The 27,580-nt window shown below is 39.7% G+C and overlaps 1 protein-coding gene and 2 pseudogenes across 1 annotated transcript; all 3 read left to right on the forward strand.

Annotated features, from left to right (window-relative positions):
• The first annotated feature begins 3,935 nt into the window (after positions 1-3,935).
• On the forward strand, positions 3,936-6,663 carry LOC122145413 (annotated as a pseudogene).
• A 580-nt stretch (positions 6,664-7,243) lies between these two features.
• On the forward strand, positions 7,244-11,063 carry LOC122134022 (kelch-like protein 30). Its single transcript, XM_042759192.1, is given in 9 exon segments — positions 7,244-7,274; positions 7,771-8,528; positions 8,620-8,806; positions 9,124-9,210; positions 9,851-10,006; positions 10,120-10,308; positions 10,568-10,638; positions 10,641-10,715; positions 10,839-11,063. Coding segments are annotated over 9 exon segments (1,779 nt in total).
• Positions 11,064-12,777: 1,714 nt separating this feature from the next.
• LOC122134642 overlaps positions 12,778-27,580 on the forward strand; it is a 45,788-nt pseudogene continuing 30,985 nt past the window's right edge.

The following is a 27,580-nucleotide window of genomic DNA, read 5'->3' on the forward strand; positions in this document are numbered from 1 at the left end:
ATTGTTTATTGTCTGTTGGGCCATGGCCAGTTGTTGGGATGGTGTGGATGTAGTCAACACATCTCTGGGTGTTCACATCGCGTGTCACGACAGGCTAGTGACAGAGTGATCAGGTGCTGCTTGTGTGGGTATCGACCATAATTAAGAGGACGATAATTTGTAAGTAAGCTTTGTGCTTTGTATACATGTTGTGTTTGGTTGAGCTAATGGATTGTTGTTGTTGTTGTTGTTGTTGTTTTATTATTCCTGAACAATGCATAATTATTGTTAATTTCAGATGCAACACATGAATTACAGTATTTGAGCTACTACTTTTAGTTTCAAAACGGTCATTGTAATTGTTTTAATTTTATATGAATTAAATTCAAATTTAATGTTTTCATAGCATGATTATTGAAGTGATTATTGATCAGTGTCTTTATGCACCTTTTTAAATTTCACAGTTTAGGGGCTTTCTAAAATTTAATCACTAATCTAATCTAATCTAATCTAATCTTATTTTACACTCTAATTGGTTGAATATATTAAAATTCTATATTCTATAGAGACAAATGGTCTAATACATTGTCAAAATACATTCAAAATAAAATGGTAAAAATTAACATTTGACATTTTAAAAGCTAAAAGTTAATTTAAGCATCACACTAATTTAATGTACAGAGTTATATATATATATATAATATATATATATATATATATATATATATATATAATATATATATATATATATATATATATATATATATAGATATATATTGATATTTGCTAAAGATTACATTAAAAGATGTTAAATTGTTGCTGTTTTTAAATATGAACTTTTAAGTGAGCGTTTAATGATGGCAAAGGGAAATGAGCATGCATAATTAAAAATCTAATATCTACCAGTAAAAAATAATAAAAATAAAATACATAATAATAATAAATATTGACCAGTAAGAAATATGCCTGCCAATAAACTGTACACCCACAGTATTATGATTCATTGAACATGTATTTTTAAAATTTATTTAGCTTTTCTTTTCTGTGTAGAATCTGCGAAACATGAGAAAAACGTAATAGGTTAGAACTTTACCCGAGCTTGCTTGCCGTAATTCTGTTACTATTTGTAGTATAGAATTGATCCGTTATTCTATGTAAAACAGCTAACATAGAAAGAATGCCATCTTCAGCTCATTCATCACCCTTTCTACATTTTTTAAAATAAACTTTCCAGCACAGAGGATTTGCTGCTGTAGACACTTTGGACCATTGTTCACTCAGTCCTCTAACATTTAAAAACTGTCAAACATGGTCATGAAGGTGTAAAAGTGATTTAACATAGAATGTACTGATTATATGTCAACACAAGTGTGTGGTCTTGAATTCCTCCAGAAAGCAGAGAGATATGTGGAGACTTTAACCTTAACCAAACCTTACACAAACCACGCAGGCCTTCATATTTCTACCATTCTGATTCTTTCCCCCCAAAATAATTTCATTTAATGTACTAGAACAGAACACTGAGAAATATCCCACAGTCTCTGTCTGCTTCAGCTCTTCAATGATGTTCTGCTAACTTGTTTTCAAGATAAAAGTCTTGCATGTCTTAGTGATTTTTATCTGTGAGTCCCCCCCTTAAGTATCTGTCCAAAGCAGCTGGTGAAAAAAAGATTTTAATTTGTTTTGCACCAGATTTCCACCATATTACCTTATAGCACCTTATATGGATTTTTGGTGCTTTGCTGTAGGTCTCACTCTCTCCATCAGTTTTTTGTGTGGCCCATTAGGCAGAGAAGAGGATGGGAGGAAAATGTTCTAATCCAGCATCCACTGCCTAAGCCACAGAAGAGGATAGCTGAGTGAAAACCAAATGGGCCATGGTGTCCACTGGCTTTGATTAAACCTTCACGCAGAGACAGATGCATCCTGATCGTGAGTGAGGAACTGAACTGTGGCTCAAAGATCACGAAGGAAAGAAATTCCACTTCGCTAATGTAGTTTTGCCCCATATACCCAAATTACCCCTCCCAAAGTTTATCTATTTATGAATTGCACAACTTCTGGGAAAATTTATTCCTGCCTTGCCCAAGCCGTGTCACAGCACATTTCGTGCTGTTCGGACATCAAAGTCCAGTGCAAGAGGAAATTGAGAGGACCACCTCACAGAGACCAAAGCAAAATAGCATGCTGCGGCGTATCAGTGTTCCCTTTGATGCTCTGTGCGTGTGTGTGTTTTACAGAGAGCCCTTTGAGAGCCGCATTTGATATGCATCCTGCATGGAGTCCATTAGGATATTACAGTTTCATCAGCGGTGATCTAAATGTTTCCATATACTCGGCATTTTCCCTCTGGTAAAGTGGGATCTAAATGTTGGGCTCAGGTACAACTATTTTGCCCCCCAGCTAGGGCCCCTCTTACTGTAATGCTTACATATCGCTGTGTGGACCACAACACTGCACAAAAGAAAGAACACAAATAGCTGTTTTTCATGTGTATGATTCTGATATTCTGCTGTGTAGTGGATCAAATGGCAATAATTGTGCTTTTATTCCATTGCCTTACAGGTCTGTGTGAAATAATGTGCTTTGATGGCACACTACCTGAATCAGTATATATTATATGATTATAAAAGCTCTTTGTATTGCAGCTCTTTCCAGTTGCCCAACCCCTGGAAGAGAACTGTCTATAGAGGAAGAGCTCAGCGAGAAACCAGCTGTGTCACCAGCAACCCAGCTCTGATTATTACAGACAGATCACTAATACACACAAAGACATGGACACAGTCCTCAAGGTAAGTTTTATAAGTTTTTGAACAATAATACAGTACAAATGACAAAGAGTATACCATTAAATCTGTTCCACAATTTAGTGAGCTGTTTCCTCCTTTAATTCCTCCATAGGTAGCTGTATTCTAAAGCAGCGTCCTAACCGCGTAGCACCTCATAAGGAGAGTATTTCAAACATTACATGTAGAAACGGCTCCTCCGTGCGCCCCACACATCTGTTAGTTGTAATATTTGTTGTCAGCATGTTGCTAAGCTAACACTATAATAAGTAAAAAACACCACATTATTGATTACTGCTGTACATTTTGGTTTTGAATGGATTTAATCTTTATATTTTTTCCACTGAGCATGCATGTAATACTGACTGAAGCCCAAAGTATACTTTAAAAGATGTTTATATGTATAGTACACTGGGTTACAGTATGTGTGTACATTAACATAATACACGCTTAGCCAGATATTTCTAACTGTGCATTCATTGTACGCTTAGCCCGAACAATATAAGGTTTATTTTTTTATTTTATTTTTTTGGCCAATTAGTTTGTCCACTAGGCTGCAACACTGTTCTAGCCTGTTGTTTCACAGTTGAAAAAGAAACTGAAGTATCGTTTGGTCTTTACTTAGAATGTGGCTCAAATAATGCCTAAAAATGTTCCCTTCATGGGCAGCCCAATACATTTTGGAACAGAACAATTATGACAGAAAAGTGTGCTTAATACTTCGTAGGAGTGCGTGTCCATTTTCAGTGGACTGACTTTCCATTTCATTTCAACCCCACCAGCATCCTGAGACAGAAGATTCCCCTCAAGCCCGTTACCCCCTTTCAACTCTTTCACCCTCTCCTCGCCCTTCCTCCACTACCCCCCTTGTTTGCCTCCATCTTCTACCTCACATGGGAAAACTTTCCAGAATGTCCACATGGCCACTACGGGTGAGAAAGCCCTAAGGGGGCTGTTTAATATCCCTAGTGCTGTTGTAAGTGTATGTTCTGCCCTGCTGTCACCATTGACTCATCCTTCCTTAATTTCACTTGATGACTTAATTCCAGTTTAGTGAGTAATGGTAATCAGCCTATGTGAATATGATCAGAACATAACTGGAAACAGATGAGAGTAACAAACGTTGTTCTTGTTCTGATTTTCATTGCAGTGGTGAAGAACCTTAGTTCCAGTACGCCTCCGAGTAAGCCAGTACCAGAGAAAGGGAAACTGTTTATGGGAGAAATGAAACTGGGAGATGTAAAATCTATTGCCCGCATTAAGAAATCTGGATTGGCAGCAGATTTGACCATTTCAGTTAAGAAAATTTAACATTCACAATCTCTTATGATAATTGAATCTCTAAGGCTATCTTCACACTAGTAGAATACAGTTGTCATTTCTGTATTAGAATGCTATATAGAGTTACATGACAACTACATTCTATAACCGAACAGACAACCTTAAATTTTCAAGATGTACACTTGCCTTTCTGTGAGAACAGCAACGCACTGGCTAACTAGGTTGTTGTGTGATCACATCAAACTTATCCACTTTGCACTGGACACAATTTATTTATTATTTTGGGATCCAATAACTTATGGAGATGGAAAAGGCAGAGGTTTTAGATCCAGTCGTTGTTTTGTTTTGTTTAGTTTAGTTTAGTTTAGTCATAAATCCTTCATACATTTGAGATTTCCAGTGTAATGGAATTCACTGTCTTAAATATTTACTACATGTACATTCACTGTCAGTATGGTTGCAGGCATTATTAACAACTGTCTTTAGCATAAAAAAATACACAGCACACACACATTTCGAGTAAATCTGTGGTAACTAAAGCAGAACTCTTCTCCAGTTGTCTTAGTAAATATGATTGTTAGTTCGTAAACACTAACCATGAGAATGTTGCATATTTATTGACTTTAACTGTTATGAAATGTACTAAAGCACTTTAGCAAATATGTAAAAGAAAACTGCACCAAAAAAATTAAAAAAGGAATTTTAACAACCAAGTTAATTAAATTCTTGATTTCATATTAGCCAAGCATGATAGTGCTGTTTTTGTTTTTCATTCACTTAAGTGTTGAAAATATGCTTGCCAATAAATTATTGTCTTCATTCTCTTTTAGAATAAAATGGTGGTGTTACCAACAGAGGAGGCTAATTTGTCTGATATTGATTACCTGGTACCCATGCACGATGAGAAGGGCAGATCTATAGCAGAATGGAAGAGACAAGTGATGGTACGACAGCTACAGGCCAGCTTATTCAACCAAGAAACCCAGAGGATAAAGGTGAGCTACAAATATTGCATTAAAATGTCTTTTTAAATGCATAGATAAACAAATCTGAGATGATGCTCTGACTGCTGTTTTCTCTCTTAACTTGACATTTTTATCTTACTTAACAGGAGAGTGGTAGTAGATATACAAAGATGGACAGTTGGAGGTACTCCCATGTTCACAATGCCATCTTGGGTCCGTTCGGAGAGCTTCTAACAGAGGATGACCTCATTTATCTAGAAAAGCAAATTGAAAGTGTCTCGATGCAAAAGAACTGCGAGGGCTATGAAATGGAGCTTGCTCGTCTGGCCGAAGAACTTCGAAACATTCTCCCGGCACCCATTGTCAACATCACAGTCAATACCCAGTACAAGAACTCTACACAGACTCCCTTACCCGTTTGGTGCAACCGTATTTCAGGCATTGTGAAGAGTATGTCGCTGCTTATGACCCAAGACCTCACAGACCAGCCATACTGCAAAATGCCAAACACAGAGCTTGTGAATGTCTTTTTCTCAGCCATCAGAGAGGCAAGCTGTCAACAGAGGCAGGAGGAGAGAAGATAGGATAGAAAATGAGATTCAACAGTTTGGGGTCTCTGTGAGGAACTTAAAGTCCAACTTTGAGAATCAGAACGATTCCTCACAACAGGATTCAGGGATGACTGAATCACTGGGTGCACTAGTTTCAGAACCAGTAAAAAATGGTGGTCAGATGAGGGGGTCTCCCACCAAAAACAAGAACAAAGACCCAGAGGTTGACCACATTGATGATTCATCTATCGACTATGTCATCAGTGATGACATGGAAAGCACAACAACTGCGCAAGGAACGTATTGTGGTCTTGTTCCTGGGTCACTGGAAGAAGTCGGCTTATACTGTAACCGTGAGAAACGCTCAGAGGAAGCAAAGTGTTGATTCGCTGGATATATCTAAGAAGCTGAAGTATGAACGCAAAGCTAGCTTGGATATCTCTCCGAAGAACACCTTGGAAAATGGCAAATTCGGGCATTTCTTCAAGCAGAGAAGTGCCATCAATAAGATGATTGGGAACTGGAGAAGCATGATCTCATTTGTACCTTCACGACAGATCCGGAGGACTCAAGGCAAGGCCATTTTTTTCACCTGAGCAGTTCCTGCCCCGTGTGGATGGATCTCCTGTTGACTATGACGCGCTGACACTCGACCTCTTCATGCTCGGCTACTTTCACATCCTTGAGCTAGATTTGCCAGCAGATGAGAGGAAAATGAGACACTTGCTGTGCTTTGAAGTGTTCGACCATGTGGGGCGTTTCACCTGGGAGACTGTGCGTGATTTTGCACACAAGGCTGTAATTCAGGACATTGAGGCAGGGAGCCGGGAATGGCAGGATGGATTTGAGGACATTAAAGTGAAGTTCTTTGGAGATGGATCGGGCCAACCAGAGCTTGAACACTCAGAACAGACCACAACGGTAGAAACGAGGCCTGTGCCTAAAGTCATTGTACAGACACCCACCCCAGATGAGAGTGATGTCCTGAAGAGTAATTCTGATATTAGTAGTCTGACTAATAAGGAGATTTGCAAATATATATTGACCGTAGTTTTTGCTTTCTGGAAAGAAAAGGAGGCTGAGATATTTGATTTTGAGTAATGACAATACATATTTTTGGGCGCAAATGTACATAGAGATTCCTTATTATCTTTAAATATATATTTTTTGAATTTGATGTAGAAACTGGTACCAATATTTATACAGTTGTGACATGTAAGGCGCTCTGCTTTTGCCATTTATCCTCCAATTTTCCAGGAGTGCAATGTAGAAGACTGCCATAAACTGAAGTGTTTTGCCTTTTTGTCAGAATTATCAATATGTGATTTAAAAAAAATTAAATGCCCTTTTCTGGTTGAATTTTTGTTACTCCTTGAGAATCAAGACATTTAGATAATTAATTTTGCAACCAATGCTGGAGGCTGCCTTACTACTAATGATTAAATAAATAATCATCTGACTGCTTACTATTATACAGAAAGTTATGTGTATCTCTTTAAGAGCAGGTGGGAGCTTAACCGTTCTATTTAGATTCTGAGTATAGCTCCGCAGAATGTCTGGCCTAAAAATAGCAGTGTGAAAGACAAGCATGCTGTCCCAGTGACTCTGCAAAAGACAGCGTGTCCCCCATCTCAGACAGCAGCAACAAAAAAGTCTGCCTTCTAAACAAGTACTGTGAATAATGTATGATTTCTGCTTTCATTCACGAGCAGGTAAGTTTGAATTCCTATGTTGTTAGTTTTGTTGTGTTAAATGGAATTGATTACATGCACTGTTGTTTCTCCAGTGATTTTTTTTTTCCTTCTTTTTTTGGTGGGGGGGGGGTGATTTTGTGTGCAAATTCTCTCACAGGCAAATAAATGAATCTCTCCCAATGTGCCTATCAGATGTACTGTTTTTGGCAAGAACCTGTTTTTAACTCTGGTGATAATCGTCTGATAATTTGACTTATATTGATGTGCTAACATGACTTCATTCTCTTCCAGTTTGTTCCTAAATGTTCTGTTACCATGTAGAAAGGTGAAAATTTGTCCTTAGGTCATAGGAGACTCCACACTACTAGGATCAAGAATGTCGCAATCGGATTGCATGTGACTGATTGTACCCATTTGTGTTGTGTTGTAGGTAAACACTGAAAAACATCTGTTGGTTGGCCCTGAATGCATTAAGGCCATAGGTCAGAGTGTCGTCATGGTGCGTAATATATAGACGATCTAGACTTCTGCCTCTCTTCCCATCCGCAGAGCATATTAGAGGGTCTTCACTCCCTCTGCTCTCAACCCAAATTTGTGGATGTCACCTTGAGCGCTGGTGGACGGGATTTCCCCTGTCACCGGGGAATCCTTGCACTCTGCAGCCATTACTTCCAATCCATGTTCTCAGGAGATTTTGTGGAGAGCATTGGTGCTCGTGTTGAGCTTCATGATGTAGATCCCAATGTTTTGTCGTCATTGTTGGACTTTGCTTATACAGGGAAACTCACCATCAACAAAAACAATGTAGAGGGCCTCATCTGCACGTCCAGCCAGCTCCAGTTCCACACTGTCCGTAGTGTATGCAGTCGATATCTGCAGCACCAGATAGATGCCACTAACTGCTTGGGAATCCTTGAGTTTGGAGAGATCCATGGGTGCCCTGAAGTTGTTGCCAAAGCATGGAGCTTCCTCCTTGAAAACTTTGAGGCAGTGCAACAACATGAGGAGTTCTTGATGCTGGAGAAAGACAGGCTGGTGGCCTGCCTGAAGGATGAGGATCTGCACATAAGAGATTACCGGTCTTGCGTCAAGGCTGTTTTGGCCTGGGTTGGGCATTGTAGAGACAATCGGATCTGCCACCTGCAAGAATTGTTGGGCTTGGCTAAGCTTTCCCTCCTCACAGAATCCTACCTCACTGAGAACTTGCTTAAAGAGCCATTGGTACAAGACTCGCTACAATCCAAAGAGCTTGTGGAGAGAATATGTAGAGAGGTCAGTCAAATCTCTTTCATGTAGAGATTTTTTAAAGATAATGTTCCATACTATAATTATTATTATTATTTTTTTTTTTTTTTTTTTTCAGAAACGAGAAAAGACAGGAGGTAAGTCAGACCAAAGAGTCACTGAGAAAACACTCAACCTGCAGGAGGTTTTATTCGTCATGGGTGGTCGCTCGCTGGATGACTCGGATAACGAAGATGAGGATGAAGATGAAGACAGAGATAGAAGGTTATACCCCAGAAATTGTGGTTATTACAACCCAAAGCTTGGTAAGGGACAGCTTTAGCTGATACATCAACTTTATTTGTAAATTTTATAAAAGGAAAATTAGGATAATGTGGAACACTGATCTGATGTGCACACTACCAGTCAAGTTTAAACACACTGAGCAGTAGAAAGGCAATGCAAAATCCAGTGTTATATGACTAGAGAAAACAATGAATAGATGTTTCGATGCATGTAACAGATAAAGACTACACATTGGTTCATTTATAAAGGACAAGGTCTCATTTACTCTATTTCACTCTACATACTGTATACATTTGCATTTGTAAGATTTTAAGTGCATTTTATTCTTTTTTCATAGGGCAGTGGTATCAGCTACCTGATTTTCCCAACTACAATAAATGGGGTTATTCTGTCGTCTCCTTAAATAACAATGTGTATGTCACAGGTGAGCTGAACACTTTTCATAAGATATTTAGTTGTTGCTAAAGTCTGTATCTCGCATATTATTTTATTTTATTTATTTTTTACTATATATATTGGAATATGGATAATTTGCTGACTGGTTGGTGTGGACTGTATGCCTCAAATCATAATGACAAGAAAAGAGAGACTGAAGAAATGAGAAGGAAATAATACCAATAAAGAGAGTAGGAGACAAATTCTATTTTTACCTAGAGAAAACAAATCCACAGATTTTCAGGGTATTTATAGAGACTATGAACTTTGGGAAAGGATCAGTGAAATTTATGGCTTTATTGCACACATGAATGGAATGTCATCGCCATTGAGGATTTGGAGATGCTAAGATAAAACAGTCCCCTGTCTTATAGACAATCCTGCTAAAACACATAAGACCTGAACCCACTTTAGAAATGTGGGGACTAGAGCACAGTAAAGCAGAACATAAACTTTGTGATGACCTGGGAAACTTGAGGCATTATTGCCTGATGTTGCTTGGTCACTAACTGCAACATTTTTACTTTCCTGTTGAACTGAGAATTTATTCAAATAAATCAGCAAAGCCTTCATCTGAATTTACACGGAATGAGAAAAAATCCCTTTAACAACCTTTTGCTAACTCAAAGGAGGATCAAGAGGGTCTCAGTCCAACACCTGGTCCACCACAGAGACCTGGAAGTACATCACTCGTGAGGGGAAGTGGGTCACAGTCGCTCCAATGTTGCGGCCCAGGACTAACCATTCTTCTGCAACTCTCAATGGAGAGATTTATGTAATTGGTGGTAAGCAAACAAACCAGTTTCCAACTGGAGGCTTCAAACAAATGGTTTTGGGTAGATCTCCATGCTGAACTGGGCATTTTTGTGTAACAAACGGCATTGTCTTTCATTGACAGGAACAACTATGGATTTTGTTGAAGTTGAACATTATGACCCATTCAATGATTGCTGGAGTCTTACGGGCCCAGCACTGAAGTATGTGACTAACTTTACAGCCATATCATGTGAAGGAAAGCTTTACCTCATTGGTTCTTGTGCTGTTAAATACAATGCCCTGACTATGCAGTGCTACAATCCTGTTATAGGTAAGAGGCAACACATGTCACCATGGTTAGGATGTATTTAAGTCTTATTAATATCCATACAAGTATCAGTAAAAACAAACCGCGTTTGTCATAACAACTTCTATTATTACAAACTAATAATTCAGATCAATTTTATGAGACACTTTACAAGACACAGTGTAAATTATAATGTCTCTCATGGTGCACTGCCAACATCTAATCGTGACTAGATGACAATACTGTGTATACTTTTGTTAATAAGATTTCTCTTCTTCAACAGATAGCTGGTGTATCATCTGTTCTCCTTTCATTCCTAAATATCTCTCTTCTCCCCGCTCTCTTTTCTATGGATGGAGTCATTTTACCTTGTAGCAGATAACACCAAAAAGGTCTATCTGTATAACCCAGAGGGTAATATGTGGGAAAAAGTGAGTTAAAGATGATATTTATAATTCTTTTTACACAGGAAATCTGGAACCATATACAAAGTTAGCTGAACCTTAATATGTGACTGATTACTGATATTTTATGTTTGCTGTTTTTCTTCCCAGATTCAGTTTCTACACACTCTTCATGAAAATGGTGATTTGGTGGTTCTAGGTGGGCAATTGTATGTGACTGGGGGGCACTGGAAGGGCATGGAGGGGGATTACGGTGTGGAAGTGGAAGTATACAACCGAGCATCCAACACTTGGAAGGTGGAGTGCTTTCTTCCCAGGCTCTGGACTTACAGTGGCTGTTCATCCACCTACATACATACCACCCAACTGAAATAAACCCTCACTAAACATAATATCTGTTCTGTTCCTTAATTCATTACTTACTTATTTTTTCAAAAAAAAAAAGTTTAATTTTGTATTGTGAGTTTGGCCATGTGATATAAACATTATAAATGTTTTACATTTCTTTCTACATAATTTAGCAATCTGTTCATTGCCTTTATGTGGCTAATAAAAACCTTTGAATTAAATGACCTGATATATATATATATATATATATATATATATATATATATATATATATATATATATATATATATACACACACACACACACACACACACACACACACACATTAAAGCGCTCATTTTATTGTAAAATTCTAATTTTAATTAAAAAAAAAATCTTATTCTAATGTCTTTGGCAACCTTTTTTTTTCATTTGATTGCATTTGTTTTATTTTGAAATATATGTTGTTTTTATTCAGAAAAAAAAATGTTTTATGATGTTTATTACAAAATCTTGCTATTTAAAACCCTTTTTAGTTTTCATTAACTGCACTGGATTTTTAACAAAATGCCAATAAATACTGGAATACATTTGTGCAGCCGTGACCTGCAGCGTCTGTAACTATGGAAGCCGGAAAGCTTGCGTTTTAATTCTCATGAGAAACAGCGAGAGCGTCCGGATTCCCTGGCAACCATGGGCACCCACCTCCAGCTTGTGCTGTGATTGCAACTTTTGCACTTGTTTCAATGTGTTAATATTATGGACAATAAGTCTACAAACAAATTTTTTTGAAACTTTGTTACTGCTAATAATGGTTCATCTTTTAAAGCTTATGGAAAGTGGTTGGCACTTTATCCAAATGTTAATTTTCAAAAAGTATGGACAGTCCCAAACAAATTTTTGTTTAATAATAAAATAAAATAAGTTAATTTAAAAATTATTCATCATTACCCCTGCAACAACTATTTAAGTAAATTTATACAAAATCTTTCTCCACTCTCCTCTTTTTGCCAAGAAGAGGAATAATCTCTTTCACATTTATTCTATTTCTGTCCATACTAAACAATTCTGGCTTCAAATTTCAGCATCTTTACATCTTGTATTCTGTAGTCTATGTAACATTTCAGCAGTTAAGGTTCTCTTTCATTCTGTGGTTTCTGACAAAAGGAAGCTAGAGGATGTCCTGGACATTATTTGTATGATGGGAAAATTCCACATTCACAAAGCGCGATGCCTTAACATTAAACCTAATTGTAAAATATTCACTTCTGATTTACTTTTTCTTTACTCATCACTTCAAAGAATCTCCTCTAATAAAAAAAAGCCTTAAAAACATCCAATATTATAAAAAAAAAATCATAAATTGTAACTTTTATGACTGTAAATTTTTTGTATATTTAATTACAGTACATTTTAATTGTTACTGTATACCCCATATGTTTGTGTTCTAATGTTTACCTGTTTCATTCTGATATTAATAAAATAAATAAATAAATAAATAAAAACTTTTGCAGTTGTGACTTTATATTCTAGCAGGAAATATTTAGCATTAATTTGATTAAATGCTAATGAAGCATTTATATTTAGTGCAAAGCACTCTGCAAGCTTCCTATTGCTATAAAGCAAATCTTTTAATGCCTTTAAGACTTTATTAGAGTGCATATCAGCTTGCTAAACCCTGTTTAAGCGTTTAAAACACTTTACATTTCGGCACAAATTGAGGACAATTGGAAAAACGTCGCTGTTCACTACCAGTTTCCAGATGAGTTGTGAAGGGGATCAAGGACTGGAAGCCCTGATTCAGGTGCGTGTTTTCCAGCAGGAAAGCTGATCTTTACCAGCTGTAACTTAAATAGGTTATTGCACTGTTACCTATTCAAAACAGCATGTGTGAACGAAAGAGGAGAGAGCTTGATTTAATATTAACGAGACTTGCAATGTTACAACAAATTAAGGTCGATCAGTGGGTCAGTTTCAGGTTCTTCTGTGAAACTTGAAGACAGGTGATTCATTTCCTTGTGCTGTTGTGACATCCAATGAAATTGAAACAGAGACAGACATGACGAGCTAGTTACGCTAAATAATACATTCTAAATTAAATACATAACGTTTTATTAACAAGTTGTTTATTAACAACTTTTGGAGTTTTTAGATTTGCAGTGAGACTAGGTCACCTGATTTTTGTGTGTAAGTCCCTCTTCTTACACTAATGATGATAATGCAGAAGCTGGAGGAGACGCTGCTTAACCCAGATAGCAGTGCAGAGGAGAAGACTTACACTCTGCGAGGAGATGAGGAGGAGTTCAACAACACATGAGTTCCTGCCCGCATCCGTGAGATCATCACCAGAAACCTGGCTGATTCGCCCACAGGTACTCTAAACTCTGAATGAGCTCATGATGGGTCTGCTGGGATATCAGGGGAGAACACATGTATGTCATTTGCTGTCATGCTGTTTCTCTGCTGACATATCAGGCGAGCGCAGCGAGGTGGAGGAGAACCGGCTGCCGAGGGATCTGCTTTCTCAGATGTGCACAGACAGAGACCAGCTGCTCAGCAGGCATGCTGCTCTCACTAGCTGGGTAGGAGCACATGTACAAACCTCACAAACATGCCCTTGGGTCTCTGGACTTCCAGTTCTTCAGGAAATCTGTTGGATAGGACATTTGTGCATAGATAAACACACTTGACCACCTGATGGTGAATCACTGTGTAAAATTGACTGCATATAAAGCAGAATTCCTACAATTTGTTATTCAGAGATAAAAAGCAAATTATTTCCCTAATGCAATGGCACAAGTATCCACCATATTTTTAATGCAAGAGCAGGAACGGGCCTTTTTTTTTTATTGAATGTTAAAGTAGCAAGTCCAGTTGCTTCCAGTTATTTTAGTTGTACAAAAATAGTCCTCTGTGCTTTTTCATATTGCAAACTGGTATTTGTTCTCATATTATTTTAATTTATTGTCCTAATCATAAACACCCTGCAAATAGTTTAACTGTTACTGCACTCCAAACCCTCATTCACATTTTATGTTTGCATGGCATTTTGAAGAATAGTTTTCTACCTCTAATCCCTATAATTAATGTTTACTGGAATATTTCTAAAACAGGGAAATATATTTATCTGTCAAAATTAGGGAAAGCATTTTGAAATATCCAATTTTGATTAATGTGTGTATGTAACTTAACATAAGAGATTTGGGTCCATATTGACATGATAGCATCAGACAGTTGCTGCAGATTTGTCGATTGCACAATTGGGATGTGAATCTCCCGTTCCATTACAACCAAAATGTGCTCTATTAAATTGAGATTTGGTGACTGTGGTGGCTATTTAAGCATAGTGAACTCAATGCCATGTTCAAGAAACCAGTTTGAGCCAATTTGACTATGATGACATGGCATATTATTCTTGTGGAAGTAGCCATTACAAGATGGGTACACTGTGCTGTGGTCATAAAGGGATGGATATGGTCAGCAACAATCCTTAGGTAGGCTGTGGTGTTTTTAAACAATGCTCAATTGATGTTAAGGGGCCCAAAGTGTGCCAAGAAAATATCCCCCATACCATTTCACCACCACCACCAGTCTGAAACATTAATACAGGATAGGTCTGATCCTGTCATCTGAATGTCGCAGCAGAAATCGAGAATCAGAATGGGCAACATTTCTCCAATCTTCTATTGTCCACTTTTGGTGAGTCTGTGCAAATTGTAGCCTTCCTGGTCTGCTGCTGTAGCCTGTCTGGTTCGACATGTTGTGCGACATGATGCTCTTCTGCATACCTCCATTGTAACGAGTGGTCATTTGAGTTACTGTTGTCTTTCTATCATCTCAAACTAGTCTGACTAGCCTATGACCTCTGGCATCAACAGGGGATTTTTGCCCACAGAACTTCCGCTCACTGGATATTTTCCCTTTTTGGACCATTCTCTGTAAACCCTAGATATGGTTGTGCATGAAAATCAGCATGTTTGAGGGGTGAGGAGAATAATGTGACCTCATTGTACCCAGTTTTTGCAAATTATTATTATTGCATTCATAAAGCCAAACATTAAAGGGGACATCGGATTAAATTTTTACTTTTTATAGCTTTTATTATTATTATTATTTATTTATTTTTTTTGCATGTAGTTAGGTTTCTGACATGTCTGCCAGCTTAGAAAAGCTGAAAAAAAAAACATGCAGCCAGATTGTTATGAGATGTTGAGTGTAATTTATTTTTTTATTTTGACTCAAGTCCCATTCGTTTACATGGAGAGGGCGGGGTTTATGACCTGTACTGCCGCCAGCCACCAGGGAGCCCGCAGCTTCACTTTTCAGGATGTGTGAGGCACACCCGGTTTCTACATAGCTAGCTAGCTATTTGAATAAGACCACCTCCAAGCTATATACGGAGTTCAAGGCAGCAATACATGTGTCTTTTGTCGACATGCCTCACGGAAGAGAGGGGTGGAGTGAGCAGTAGCTTATTATCATTGAAAGAGACATGCACCGAGACGAGTCGCTGTGAACAGAACTGTTTTGACATGGTAAAAAGAGTGTTGCTTTACTTGACCACTGAGGAATTTTAACCAAAGTATGTTACAGACATTTCATGAAGACCCTAAAAAATTATACCAACTTTTTGAAAATGGGCATCCGATGTCCCCTTTAAACAATTTTATTGCCAGTCACTGTGTTTACAGTTTAATAGAAGTTACTCCCATAATCTGCGGAAAAGGTGGCTTGCAGCTAATGAAGTCTCCTACATTCACAGGAAATAACTTCCTTGTTAAAAAATAAAGTGGTTCTGTGATCTCATAACCTTCTGTACATTTTCCATGATTTTCAATCCTCCTTTGTCTGTCAGTCTTGTCAACCCTGCCCAAATGCATTCCCAGAGGTGCATCAGAAATCAAATCAAAATCAACCTGATATCGAAGGGAATGTGATCTTGTCCTCTGGCAGTATGGTTAATATCTCTAACACACAGTGCTTAATAAAAAACATAAGCCTCTATCTGGTGTAAGCATGTGATTGATGCGGTGTTTCTGAGGTCTGCGTATTTGCCTCCCTGGTTGGAAGTAAAACATGCCGGTATAATGTAGATTATTGCCTTCAAACTCTCTCTAGGCTTTCTATAATGGACACTGAGGGATTGTCTATAAGTAACCTGGTGGCAGGGGTTTCATGCACTCTGAACTACTGCAGTCTCAGTCCAAGAAATGAATTTAAGTAAGTGTTTCCCTCTTTCCAACAGTTTTTAAGGGATTGAAAACAGGAGGGACCATCGCTAATAACGTGAGAGGTTGATTGAGCACCTTTGGACTCTATTCCTATTTTCCTTCATTTTTTCTGCACATGTTGGTGGATAGACAGATGTGTGTGTAAGGAAGAGATCAAGAGAGGGAGTTACAGAGGCTCTTTGACAGAGAAAGAGGGAGCCACATGGCTTTGAAATGGAATATATCCACAGCAAACATCAGAGCCCCAGTGCCCTTTTCCGAGAGGGAAACCTGTTCGGAGTTTTCGATAAACAAACGGTGGTAAAGGGCCATGTGAAAATCAACTGTGTCACATGGAATGAAATATATTTATTTCTGCTTGAAGCCGGACTTTGGCTCCGAAAAATAGAATGAACACCCTTGCGCTTGTGAAGGATTGATGTAAACTGAGCCAGAGCCGTAGTTTATTCTGCATCTACATTTCATTACACGTGATCAAAGTGGCAGCTCTCTGATGTCAACATTTTAGAATCAGAAACGAACTTGTAATTACATTTCACAGTGGGTTTTTAATCTCTTAATTCTTTTTGTTGTATAGAAGTGGGGTACTTCATGAAGCCCCTTTCCTGTAGCATAAAAGACCCTCAAACCTAGTTCAGTTTAATTAACTGGCACGACTGTATCTGTACAATTTTGTCAAAATTAAAATGTAAAAATCATAAACTATTTTGGAGAACATAAAGTTTGTGGGAAAGTTATCTTTCCCTTTCTGAAGTTTACAGCATCACCTTGGCCACTGTCTGTTTTCCCCCCACTTTGCTGTTTGGGGGAAAATAATAAGGTCATTGGCCTTGTCTTATGGGGCTGTGAAAGAAAAAGCTCATTTTTCATAGAACACAAAGCTGCCATTTGCGATAACAGTGCCCTCTTTTTCCTCGCCAAGTTTAATAAATGCCAACTGTGCACATTGCCAGTGGAGCCTATTTTAAGAAATGAGCTATAAATAAAACTTAATTAGTCTGGCTGGTATAAATAGTCCTTTTTAATCCACACATTTATATTTTTGGAGAAGAAAGACCTATGTCCTTGTACTGTGAGAGTGGAGACATGTCTGTCTCTCTCTCTTGTTTGTCGCCAGTTGAAAACTCTCTAGTGTGAATGTGCTGACATTGTGAAGTCAAATGACACCATACATATGAATGTTAACTTAAAGTTGTTATGGTAACATACACATAACTATACGCTGGGTGCCAGTATATTAACATGAGGTTATGAATCTTAGATGCTTAGTTATTCCCTGTCTATATTCACCCTCAATCTGTCTTGATGTGGGAATGACATATTCTGGTGGAGTGTGATCTGTCATTCCCAATTGAAGTATCAGTCATTGTGTGTTTTCTGTGTGCATACCACAGAGAGCTCTGTTGGAACAAGGGAAGTGTTTTAAGTTTTTGGAATTTATGCTTTGTGCTCGTATGTTTTTGTGTTCAAAAACAGCTGGATGAGGCCCAACAGCAAAAATTCACACTGCTGTGACTAAGTGACAGTATATTTTTACATTGTTGCAAAAATCAATTTCAAATAATTGTTGTTCTTTTAAGCTGGTAAAAATATTTTCACTGTTTTCAACACTGACAGGAAACCAAATCAGCATATATTGGAATGATTTATGAAAAATCATGAGACACTTAAGACTGGAGGAAGGGCTGCTGAAAATTCAGCTTTGCACTTTATATTTTATATATTTTATATACAGCTTTACATTTTATATATTGTAATTTATAAATATAACATTTCACAATATTACTGTTTTTACTGTATTTTTGATCAAATAAATGCAGCCTTGGTGAGCATAACAGGACCATTCTTGTTCAAAAGTTCATAACTTTTGAACAGTAGTATATGCAAATCATTTGAATTAAGTCAAATTGATTTGCATATCATGTAATAATTTGATTAAAATTCTAAATTGACTGACTGCCCTAAACAATTCTTTCTTTTTTATCTTTGCTTATCTTACAGAGGTCAGTGTATACCTGCAAAATGTCTCGGTTACATATGGTAACCCTAATTCCCTGAAGGAGGGAACGGAGACGTCACGTCGGTGACCGACGAATTGGGATATTGCTTCTATAAACTAAACAAGCCAATGCACATGGGCATGCAATTATTGCATCCAGCTGCCGCTGATCACAGCATGAGTATAAGACGGCAGCAGGTGCAGTGCATACATATGTCTCTGTTTCCTCCTTCAGGGAACGAGGGTTACCATACGTAACCGAGACGTTCCCTTTCAGTCGGTCACTCTCGACGTCACATGGTGACCGTCGAATTGGGATCCCTACCAAAGCTCCATGGGTGCTGCCCCTTCCAGTGCCCTGTGCGAGCCGCCTGCGCCCCTATTAGGTCCGAACCAGGTCCTAGTGGGCAAATACAGCACCACTAGCAAGACTTGCTCCTTGTCCTCCCGGACTTTGCACAGTGTCTGAACAACTGGCAGTGAAAGGTCTCTGGAGAAGCAAACAGGTCTACCTGAGCGGCTCCAAACCGTCTCCAAATCAGCGCTGGACCGTCAGGGATGGAGTCGCCATTCTCCCAGGAGCATTGCTCGAGACAGCTCGTCGGCTGTATGGTTGAGCAGGCCCGGAATGTGAACAGCACGAAGTGACCTCTGAACCTTCTGACTCTAAAAGAGGAGGTGGCGGGCGAGTTGTGACTTGTGACGGGAGCGCAGACCACCTTGTCGGTTGATGTACGCAACGGTCACTGTGTTGCCTTGTAAGCGACCTTTAAGATGGTTCAGAGCAAGGCTTACTGCTAACAGCTCTAGGCAATTGATGTGCCAAAGCAGCTGCGGTCCCGTCCGAACCTCTGAGACTGCACGCCCGTTGTATGTGGCCCCCCAGCCGGTGGTGGAGGCATCCGTGTAAACCACAGCATGCCTGGATATCTGTTCTAGGGGCAGCCCTGCCCGGAGGAACGTATCTGACCACGGGGTTAGGGTTTGGTGACAGGCCGGTGTAACTTGGACTCGGTGAGTGCCTCGCTTCCATGCCCACCTCGGGACTCGGCCATAAAGCCAGTGTACGGTGTTATCTGCGGCTGCCATATGCCCCAGGAGCCTCTGTAAAAGTTTCAGTGGGACCTCTATCCTGCCCTTGAATGTATTCAAGCAGGCTATGACCGACCGCGCATGTTCCTCTGTGAGGTGTGCTGTCTGTTCGACCGAATCCAACTGTCCAACCGAATCCAACCGAGAAAAGAGATCCTCTGCATCGGCGAGAGTTTGCTCTTTTCCCAGTTGACCCGAAGGCTGAGGTGCAAGAGCACCGGGTCCTTGTGCTCGCACAACTGATCCCGAGATTGTGCTAGTATCAGCCAATCGTTTAGATAGTTGAGAATGTGAACACCCTGCTCTCTGAGGGGAACAAGAGCCACCTCCACAACTTTTGTGAAGACACGGGAGACAGGGAAACCCCAAAGGGCAGGACCTTGTACTGATATGCCCGTCCTTCGAACGCAAACCGCAGAAAAGGTCTGTGGCTCAGAAGGATTGATACATGAAAGTACGCGTCCTTCAGGTCGATCGCTGCAAACCAATCTCGGGGACAGACACACCCGAAGATGCATTTCTGCGTCAACATTTTGAACGGTAGCCGATGAAGGGCCTGGTTTAAACTCGCAGCGCCAGCGAGACGGGCTGGGTAGCGCTGACCAGGAGCTTAGAAACTGTACAAGTGGGACCAGCGGAACCACAGCCGTACCCACAGTGGGGCAGCGAGGTGGAACACAGGGACCCAAATCGGGCGGCTTGTTAGCAGGCCGGAGAGGGGTGTGAGTGTGGGGTGCAAGGCTCACCTGGTTCCACAGGTTGGCAGAGGGTGCGTGAGTAGGGCCTTCGTTGACGCTCTCATTCCACCCGCTGCTGCCATCTGGCGAAGGAGGAGGATGAGTGAGGTCTGGTGCTTGGCCATCTACAACTCTCCGTGCCCTCCCGGGACCCAGAGATAGAGAAAACCGCTCTTTCGTCGAGATTTCCAGATTCTCCACCAGGCTGGGGTGCTGCGGCCGGCGGATGTGTGGAGGCAGCAGCTGCCCGCCGGGCAGGCGGTTGGACCGGCTCAGTCTGTTCCCTTGCATCCGAGAACTGCTGGGCCCCGTTCTCGACCACGTCGCCAAAGAGGCCGGTCTGGGACACAGGGGCATTAAGGAACTGATCTTTGTCGGCATCCCTCATTTCAACCAGACTCAGCCAGAGATGGCGCTCCTGAACCACAAGCGTGGACATCGCAGGACCCAGAGAACGCGCGGTGACCTTCGGATGACCTGCCAGTTAGACCAGACGAATGCCTATAGGCCCAGGAAGGAAGCACCCGGTCTACCCACCAGCAAGAGGCAGACTCAGGACACAATTGCGTTGCTACCGCCCACTCCACTGGGGGAATCACCGAATACCTCTTTGCTCCACCACTGTCGAGGGTGAAACGGCATCCTTATAAGGACGATCCGTCGTCTTTACAAAGACGCACCCGTGAAGCTCTTTTAGAGAAATTTCCTCTTTAGGAAATGCTCTTTTAGTGCTGAAGCGCACAGGGGAATTGGCCGTTTGCAACACGACAGGGGGTAGTGCAGCCTGAAGTGCGCAACCAACTCGACTCGGGAACGACCACCACTGAATCGCCGTCTCGCCAACACATGAAGCTTCCGAGAGTGTGCTGAACTCGTAGTTCACAGCAGACACAGTTGAGCAGAATGATACTAACGCTCGGCTCCGAAGCGAAAAGCTGGTACGTATTGCACCTGCTGCCTTCTTATACCTACGCTGTGATCAGCGGCAGCTGGATGCAATAATTGCATGCCAATGTGCATTGGCTCGTTTAGTTTACACTCAGAGTAGATTGGTCTATCGAAGCGATATCCCAATTCATCGGTCACCGACGTGACGTCGAGAGTAACCGACTGAAAGGGAACTGCTTATGTGCTACTTACTTGATTTGACTCAGTTGTTAGGCTGTAAATCACTTACTTACATTTAAATATATTCAGGTGGGCTAGTTTTTACTGTCAACCTCTTGGTTTATCCAGTTTATTTGACTCAGCATCTCTGCTAAAATAGGTGATGAAATGAGAATTTATCTCTTTTTATCTCTTCGGAGAGTGTGGGTGTGTTGGTCGGTTAACTTTAGTAGTCCTTTGAGATGTTTCTTGTTCTTAAGTATGACAAATACTTTAAAGAAGCTGGCTTTAGGGGCTCTGATCTGTGAATGTTCCCTCACTGTCTCCTGGGGAGGATCGCAGCTCCACTGTGGCAGAATAAACCCGCTGTGGCACATCTTATGACACTGGACTAATTGAAAAGGAGCAGCAAACCCCATAAAGTCTGGGACAGTTTGAGAGTGGCCTCCTAAACAAGAGTGGGAATGGAAATATTTGGGCAGGGAGTGAGGTTTTGCTCTAGAAAGCATACCTCTGTCTCCTGGTAAAATCACAGCAATCTCTTGTGACCCTTGAAAATTGCCCCTGAACCGGGATAAACCTTGACCCAATTTGAAAAGCTGCATCGTCTCAGGAGGATGAAGAAAATGTTGATGTGAACTTTGACCTTTCTGTGTTGATATTGGACAACTGCCAGGTTGCAGTTTCTCAGGCACTGGGGCGGTGTACGTGTTTGTGTGTATTTGTGTGGGAGTGTGTAAGCTTGTATGTGTGGGTGTGTGTTAGGGGATTGCGTGGGTATATATTTTACAGCTCCAAGGCAGTTTTTGGACCGGGATTGTGTGAGACAGTCTCCCTGTGTGTTTTTGTAGGAGTTACCCAAATGTAGAGTTGTAGATGTATGATAAAGCAGAAAAGTTAACCAAATGGAGCACTGTAGAAAAACAATCATCACAGGGCCACAAGCTTTTAAGCTCAGAGATAAATCACTAAACAAGTGAAAAAAAATGATTTTGTAGCTAAAATGTGATTCTATTTGTCAGAAAATCTCTCTGAATTGATCCGGACTCGCAGACTAGATGGAGACTTTTTGACAAAGAGCATGGCAGCTTCCAGGCTCTGAGCTTTTGACCTAATCCCCATTCCTTTTTGCTGTAAAGTTCTTGTCAAACATGATTGCCACTGATATGCTTGTTTTGTTAGAGTGAAAATGGTGTACTGTCTTTGGCCCAGTGTTTAGGGTTTGTTTTCTTGCCTACATAAAGCTTTCAAGACTAGCAGTGGTTGAGAGTGGAGCTGAGCCAGTGAGGCTGGATCTGTCAGCTGTCTGTGAGTCGTAAAAATGATTGACGCTCCCAGAGTCCTCACTACATTTAATTAAGTGTCCTTTATCTTTTTCCATATTTCTCTCTTTTCCCTGCTTGACTATTTTTTTTTCTTTCTTTTTTGACTGTGGGAACAGAAGAGCAAACTTCCTAGAAAGTATTTTACAATTTGCTTGCCATTTAATTTAGGCTTGACATCTAAGCAGCTCAGATCTGCTTGTCCTAAATAGCCATTGTTCCAAAAGGAATTGTTCAAAAATGAAAATCCTGTCATTTGCTTAGGCTTGTGTTTTTCCTAACCCATGTGAGTTTTTTTCTGTGGAACACAGTAGGAGAAATTTTGAATAATGTACTGGTTGCACTTTTCCATGCAGTTAAAATCAACGGAGACTGCAACTTTAAGCTTCACAAAAGTGTTCAAAATGACTCTATATTCCATTATATTCCATGTAGAAGTCTGAACAAGCTCCTGCAAGATTCTGTCCCACTTTCACTTGCTTCGACTAAAAAAAAAAAAAAAAAAATTCTTCCCACTCTCGCCTTTAACTTTTACATTTTGTCCCGCCCCCACCTGCAAAATCCTACAGGTAGAGATCTATGCAATTTTATCAGTCTGTTTCAGTATGATTCTGTCTAACTCCAATGTCATAGGCAATTTTTTCCAATCCCCATACACCTACATACATGACACATCTGACCTCACCTTGTTGTATTTGTCAAAGTAGGCAACATTCTGTACCTTAAAACAGAATAAGCCTGCGTACAGTACCTTTTATTTAATTTTTAGGTTTAGATTTTGCAGGAGTGCCATGAGTCATTTCATTTTCCCACTTTTTTCCTCACACACATCAATATCTTCCTTCTTTCACCAGCACTTAGCAATTCAAAACTTGTCCCGTGCCACACTCAGTAGTGTCAGATCTCACAGGTTTTCAGCAGTCCATTGATTGCTTTTTCATGGATCAAAATTTGATTTGTTATTTAAAAAAGTAGAAGTCACTTTATCCATTTTTAGCAGTTAACAGCTCATTTAAAGCTCATTGGAGGTGAAGATTATTAGAGAATAACAACCAAATTTTCAGTCTGTTTGATAAAGAAAGAAAAAAAAATTTGTATGGCTTCAGAAGATTTGGAATATAGTGCACAGGTCATATGGACAACTTTTGTAACTCTTGGTGTGATAGTGCATTTGCATGCTTCTTGAAGCTAGAATGCTTCAGTCCCCGTTAATTGCAATTTCATTGAAAAGAACAACCAGTAGAGTCTTCAGAATTTCTGCATTTGTGTTTTACAGAAGAAAGACGATATGAATGTGAATAAATAAGAACAGATTAAAAAATATTGGAGCTCTATTCCTTTAAAGATCTAATTCCTTTCTGATAGCTGTGATTGTGTCACGTCACACAGCAGTTTTGCTTTTTATTGAAAACAGGCATCATTCCTAAATAGGACATTGTGTTAACCACTATTTTATTAGCATGCCATTCATGTGGCTTATTTCTTCTTGTAGTTTATAGTTTAATTTTAAAATTACAGTGTTCGTATGTTTTATACTTGTTCACTTGTTTGTTTACGTCCCATGCTGTTTAAGGTGATTGTAAATTCCAAGCCCAATTGATGCAATATTGTGCATGTGAACATGTGTTCGTGTTTGCATTTTGCGTGTGGACACTGCCTGTGTCCCATTTTTACCTCCCAGTAGGTCTTCTCCACAGCAGCTGTGACTGTGGTCAAACAGTGCTCCATGGTGATGGTTGTTGGTTTGTGCCTGGGGGCTGCAGTGGGGTCTCTGAGCTGGGGAGCTTCTCAGCTCTCTGATTCTTGGCCAGCATTGTGTAATCACTCACAGTGGCTCAGCAAAAACAGCTTTCACAATCAGCTGGATGTCTCTCAGCAGGCCAGCACTCCAGCAGGGACAGGGAGAAGGGCATATTAGTAGAAAGAGGACAGCAAGACACAAGGGATGGGAGTGTTGTGTTTATATGTTTAAGTTCGTATGAATGTTTGCGTAGGCATTAGTGAATTTGCACGTGTGTGAGATAGCACTGAAGTTAGCATGAATAAGTATGGGGGAGTTTGTTTAGGTGTGTGCATGTATATATATATATATATATATATATATATATATATATATATATATACACACAAAACCTGATTCCAAAAAAGTTGGGACACTGTACAAATTGTGAATAAAAACAGAATGCGATGATGTGGAAGTTTCAAAGTTCAATATTTTATTCAGAATACAACATAGATGACATATCAAATGTTTAAACTGAGAAAATGTATCATTTTAAGGGAAAAATAAGTTGATTTTAAATTTGATGGCATCAACACATCTCAAAAAAGTTGGGACAAGGCCATGTTTACCACTGTGTGGCATCCCCTCTTCTTTTTATAACAGTCTGCAAACATCTGGGGACTGAGGAGACAAGTTGCTCAAGTTTAGGAATAGGAATGTTGTCCCATTCTTGGCTTATACAGGCTTCTAGTTGCTCAACTGTCTTAGGTCTTCTTTGTCCCATCTTCCTCTTTATGATGCACCAAATGTTTTCTATGGGTGAAAGATCTGGACTGCAGGCTGGCCATTTCAGTACCCGGATCCTACTTCTACGCAGCCATGATGTTGTAATTGATGCAGTATGTGGTCTGGCATTGTCATGTTGGAAAATACAAGGTCTTCCCTGAAAGAGACGACGTCTGGATGGGAGCATATGTTGTTCTAGAAATTATATACCTTTCAGCATTGATGGTGCCTTTCCAGATGTGTCAGTTGCCCATGCCACATGCACTCATGCAACCCCATACCATCAGAGATGCAGGCTTCTGAACTGAGCGCTGATAACAACTTGAGTTGTCCTTGTCCTCTTTAGTCCGGATGACATGACAGAACAGTTTTCCACTTTGCCACAGTCCATTTTAAATGAGCCTTGGCCCAGAGAAAACGCCTGCGCTTCTGGATCATGTTTAGATATGGCTTCTTTTTTGACCTATAGAGATTTAGCTGGCAACGGCGAATGGCATGGTGGATTGTGTTCACCAACAATATTTTCTGGAAGTATTCCTGAGCCCATGTTGTGATTTCCATTACAGTGGCATTCCTGTATGTGACACAGTGCCATCTAAGGGCCCAAAGATCACGGCATCCAGTTTGGTTTTCCGGCCTTGACCCTTACGCACAGAGATTGTTCCAGATTCTCTGAATCTTTGGATGATATTATGGACTGTAGATGATGATAACTTCAAACTCTTTGCAATTTTTATCTGAGAAACTCCTTTCTGATATTTCTTCCACTATTTTTCGCTGCAGCATTGGGGGAATTGGTGATCCTCTGCCCATCTTGACTTCTAAGAGACACTGCCACTCTGAGAGGCTCTTTTTATACCCAATCACGTTGCCAATTGACCTAATAAGTTGCAAATTGGTCCTCCAGCTGTTCATTATATGTACATTTAACTTTTCCGGCCTCTTATTGCTACCTGTCCCAACTTTTTTGGAATGTGTAGCTCTCATGAAATCCAAAATGAGCCAATATTTGGCATGACATTTCAAAATGTCTCACTTTCAACATTTGATATGTTATCTACGTATATTCTATGGTGAATAAAATATAAGTTTATGAGATTTGTAAATTATTCAATTCCTTTTTTACTCACAACTTTTTTGGAATCGGGTTTGTATATGTAGAGGAACTGTACGTCCACTCCAGCTGTGTTTGGGAATCTGACAGATTATTCACTACATTAATTCCCTTTATTAAGGCTCTGGGTTCAGGCCAGTGAGAAGCGTTCACAGCTGTAACCCCAACCATGCCACAGCATATGGCTGACTCTAGGGTGACCATATTTTAGTTTTTTCAAAAAGAGGACAATAGGGTCAGGGTTTGTAGGTGGAGACAGGGGCGGTGCTTCATCTAACAGTATACATAGCAAGATTTTTCCCCCCTTTTTTTATAATAAATAAAAAGAAAACAAGTAGAAATAATAGAAAAAGAATAAGGAATACTAGTGTTAGAGGGTCATTTTTAAATAAAAACAACAAGTCAATAGAACAGAAAAAGAAAAGATAATGCAAGTGTTAGAAGGTCATATTTATATTATTTATAATAAATAAAAGACAATAAGTAGAAGGAAAATAGAATGCTAGTGTTAGAGTCTCTTTTTTTCTTTATAAATACAATAAGTAGTTAGATGAAAGAGATGTGTTTTCAGCCGTTTCTTGAAAATATTAAGGACTTAGCTGCTTGGATTGAGTTGGACAGGTCATTCCACCAGGAGGGAACAGTTAATGTAAAAAGTCCATGAAAGTTTTATCATCGGTCGAATGAACAAGCAGTTCAGTCAAATGTCATTTACAGTATGCACTATATTCCAAACCTTTAACCCATTTGGGAAAATCAACCCATGGCAACAGTTTAAAAGTAGCCCAATTCTGTGGAAAAAACGTGGACTTGGCAACCCAGCATCCAACAAGAGCTGCAGGAGTCAGATTTGTCTGATCACAGGTCGAGAATAAGGAGAGATGACTGACAACAGCATGCTTGAGTATTTGCTGCTCAACTAGATCCTGAGCTCATTGACAAATATCTGATCTTGTTGGATGTGCTCCCTTTACACAGAGTATGTGTGATTGCGAAATCAAAAAGTGAAAGTAAACCGCACAAACGCTCATTCAACAATATTTAAATACACCGCATCCACAATGATTTACCCCGTTATCTGGTTCTGTTTAAAGTATATGGTTGTTAGTTTTTTTTTTTTTTTTTTGCTCATTAAAAGTTTATCATGGCTTAATGCTAATAGGTAATAAAAAATAAACACTTGATAAGTAATTAAATAATTATAAACAATGAAACAATTACATTAATAAAATAAATAAATTCTGCATTTTTGCTATTTATATTATGTGGCATCCATGCCAAAGTGTTAGTTTTAAGTCCAAGACCATTGTCATGTCAGCCAGCAAGACATAAAGCTTACTTGAATCTGGCTACTGCTGTATTATTTGTTTGAGTGATAGATAAATGGGTGTCAGAGGTGAGCTTGGTCTTTTTTAGCCCATAAGCACAAAAACCAGGGGTTGCTCATTTTGTGT

The sequence above is a fragment of the Cyprinus carpio genome, chromosome A6 (genome assembly GCF_018340385.1).
Source record: "Cyprinus carpio isolate SPL01 chromosome A6, ASM1834038v1, whole genome shotgun sequence".
Lineage (NCBI taxonomy): Eukaryota > Metazoa > Chordata > Actinopteri > Cypriniformes > Cyprinidae > Cyprinus > Cyprinus carpio.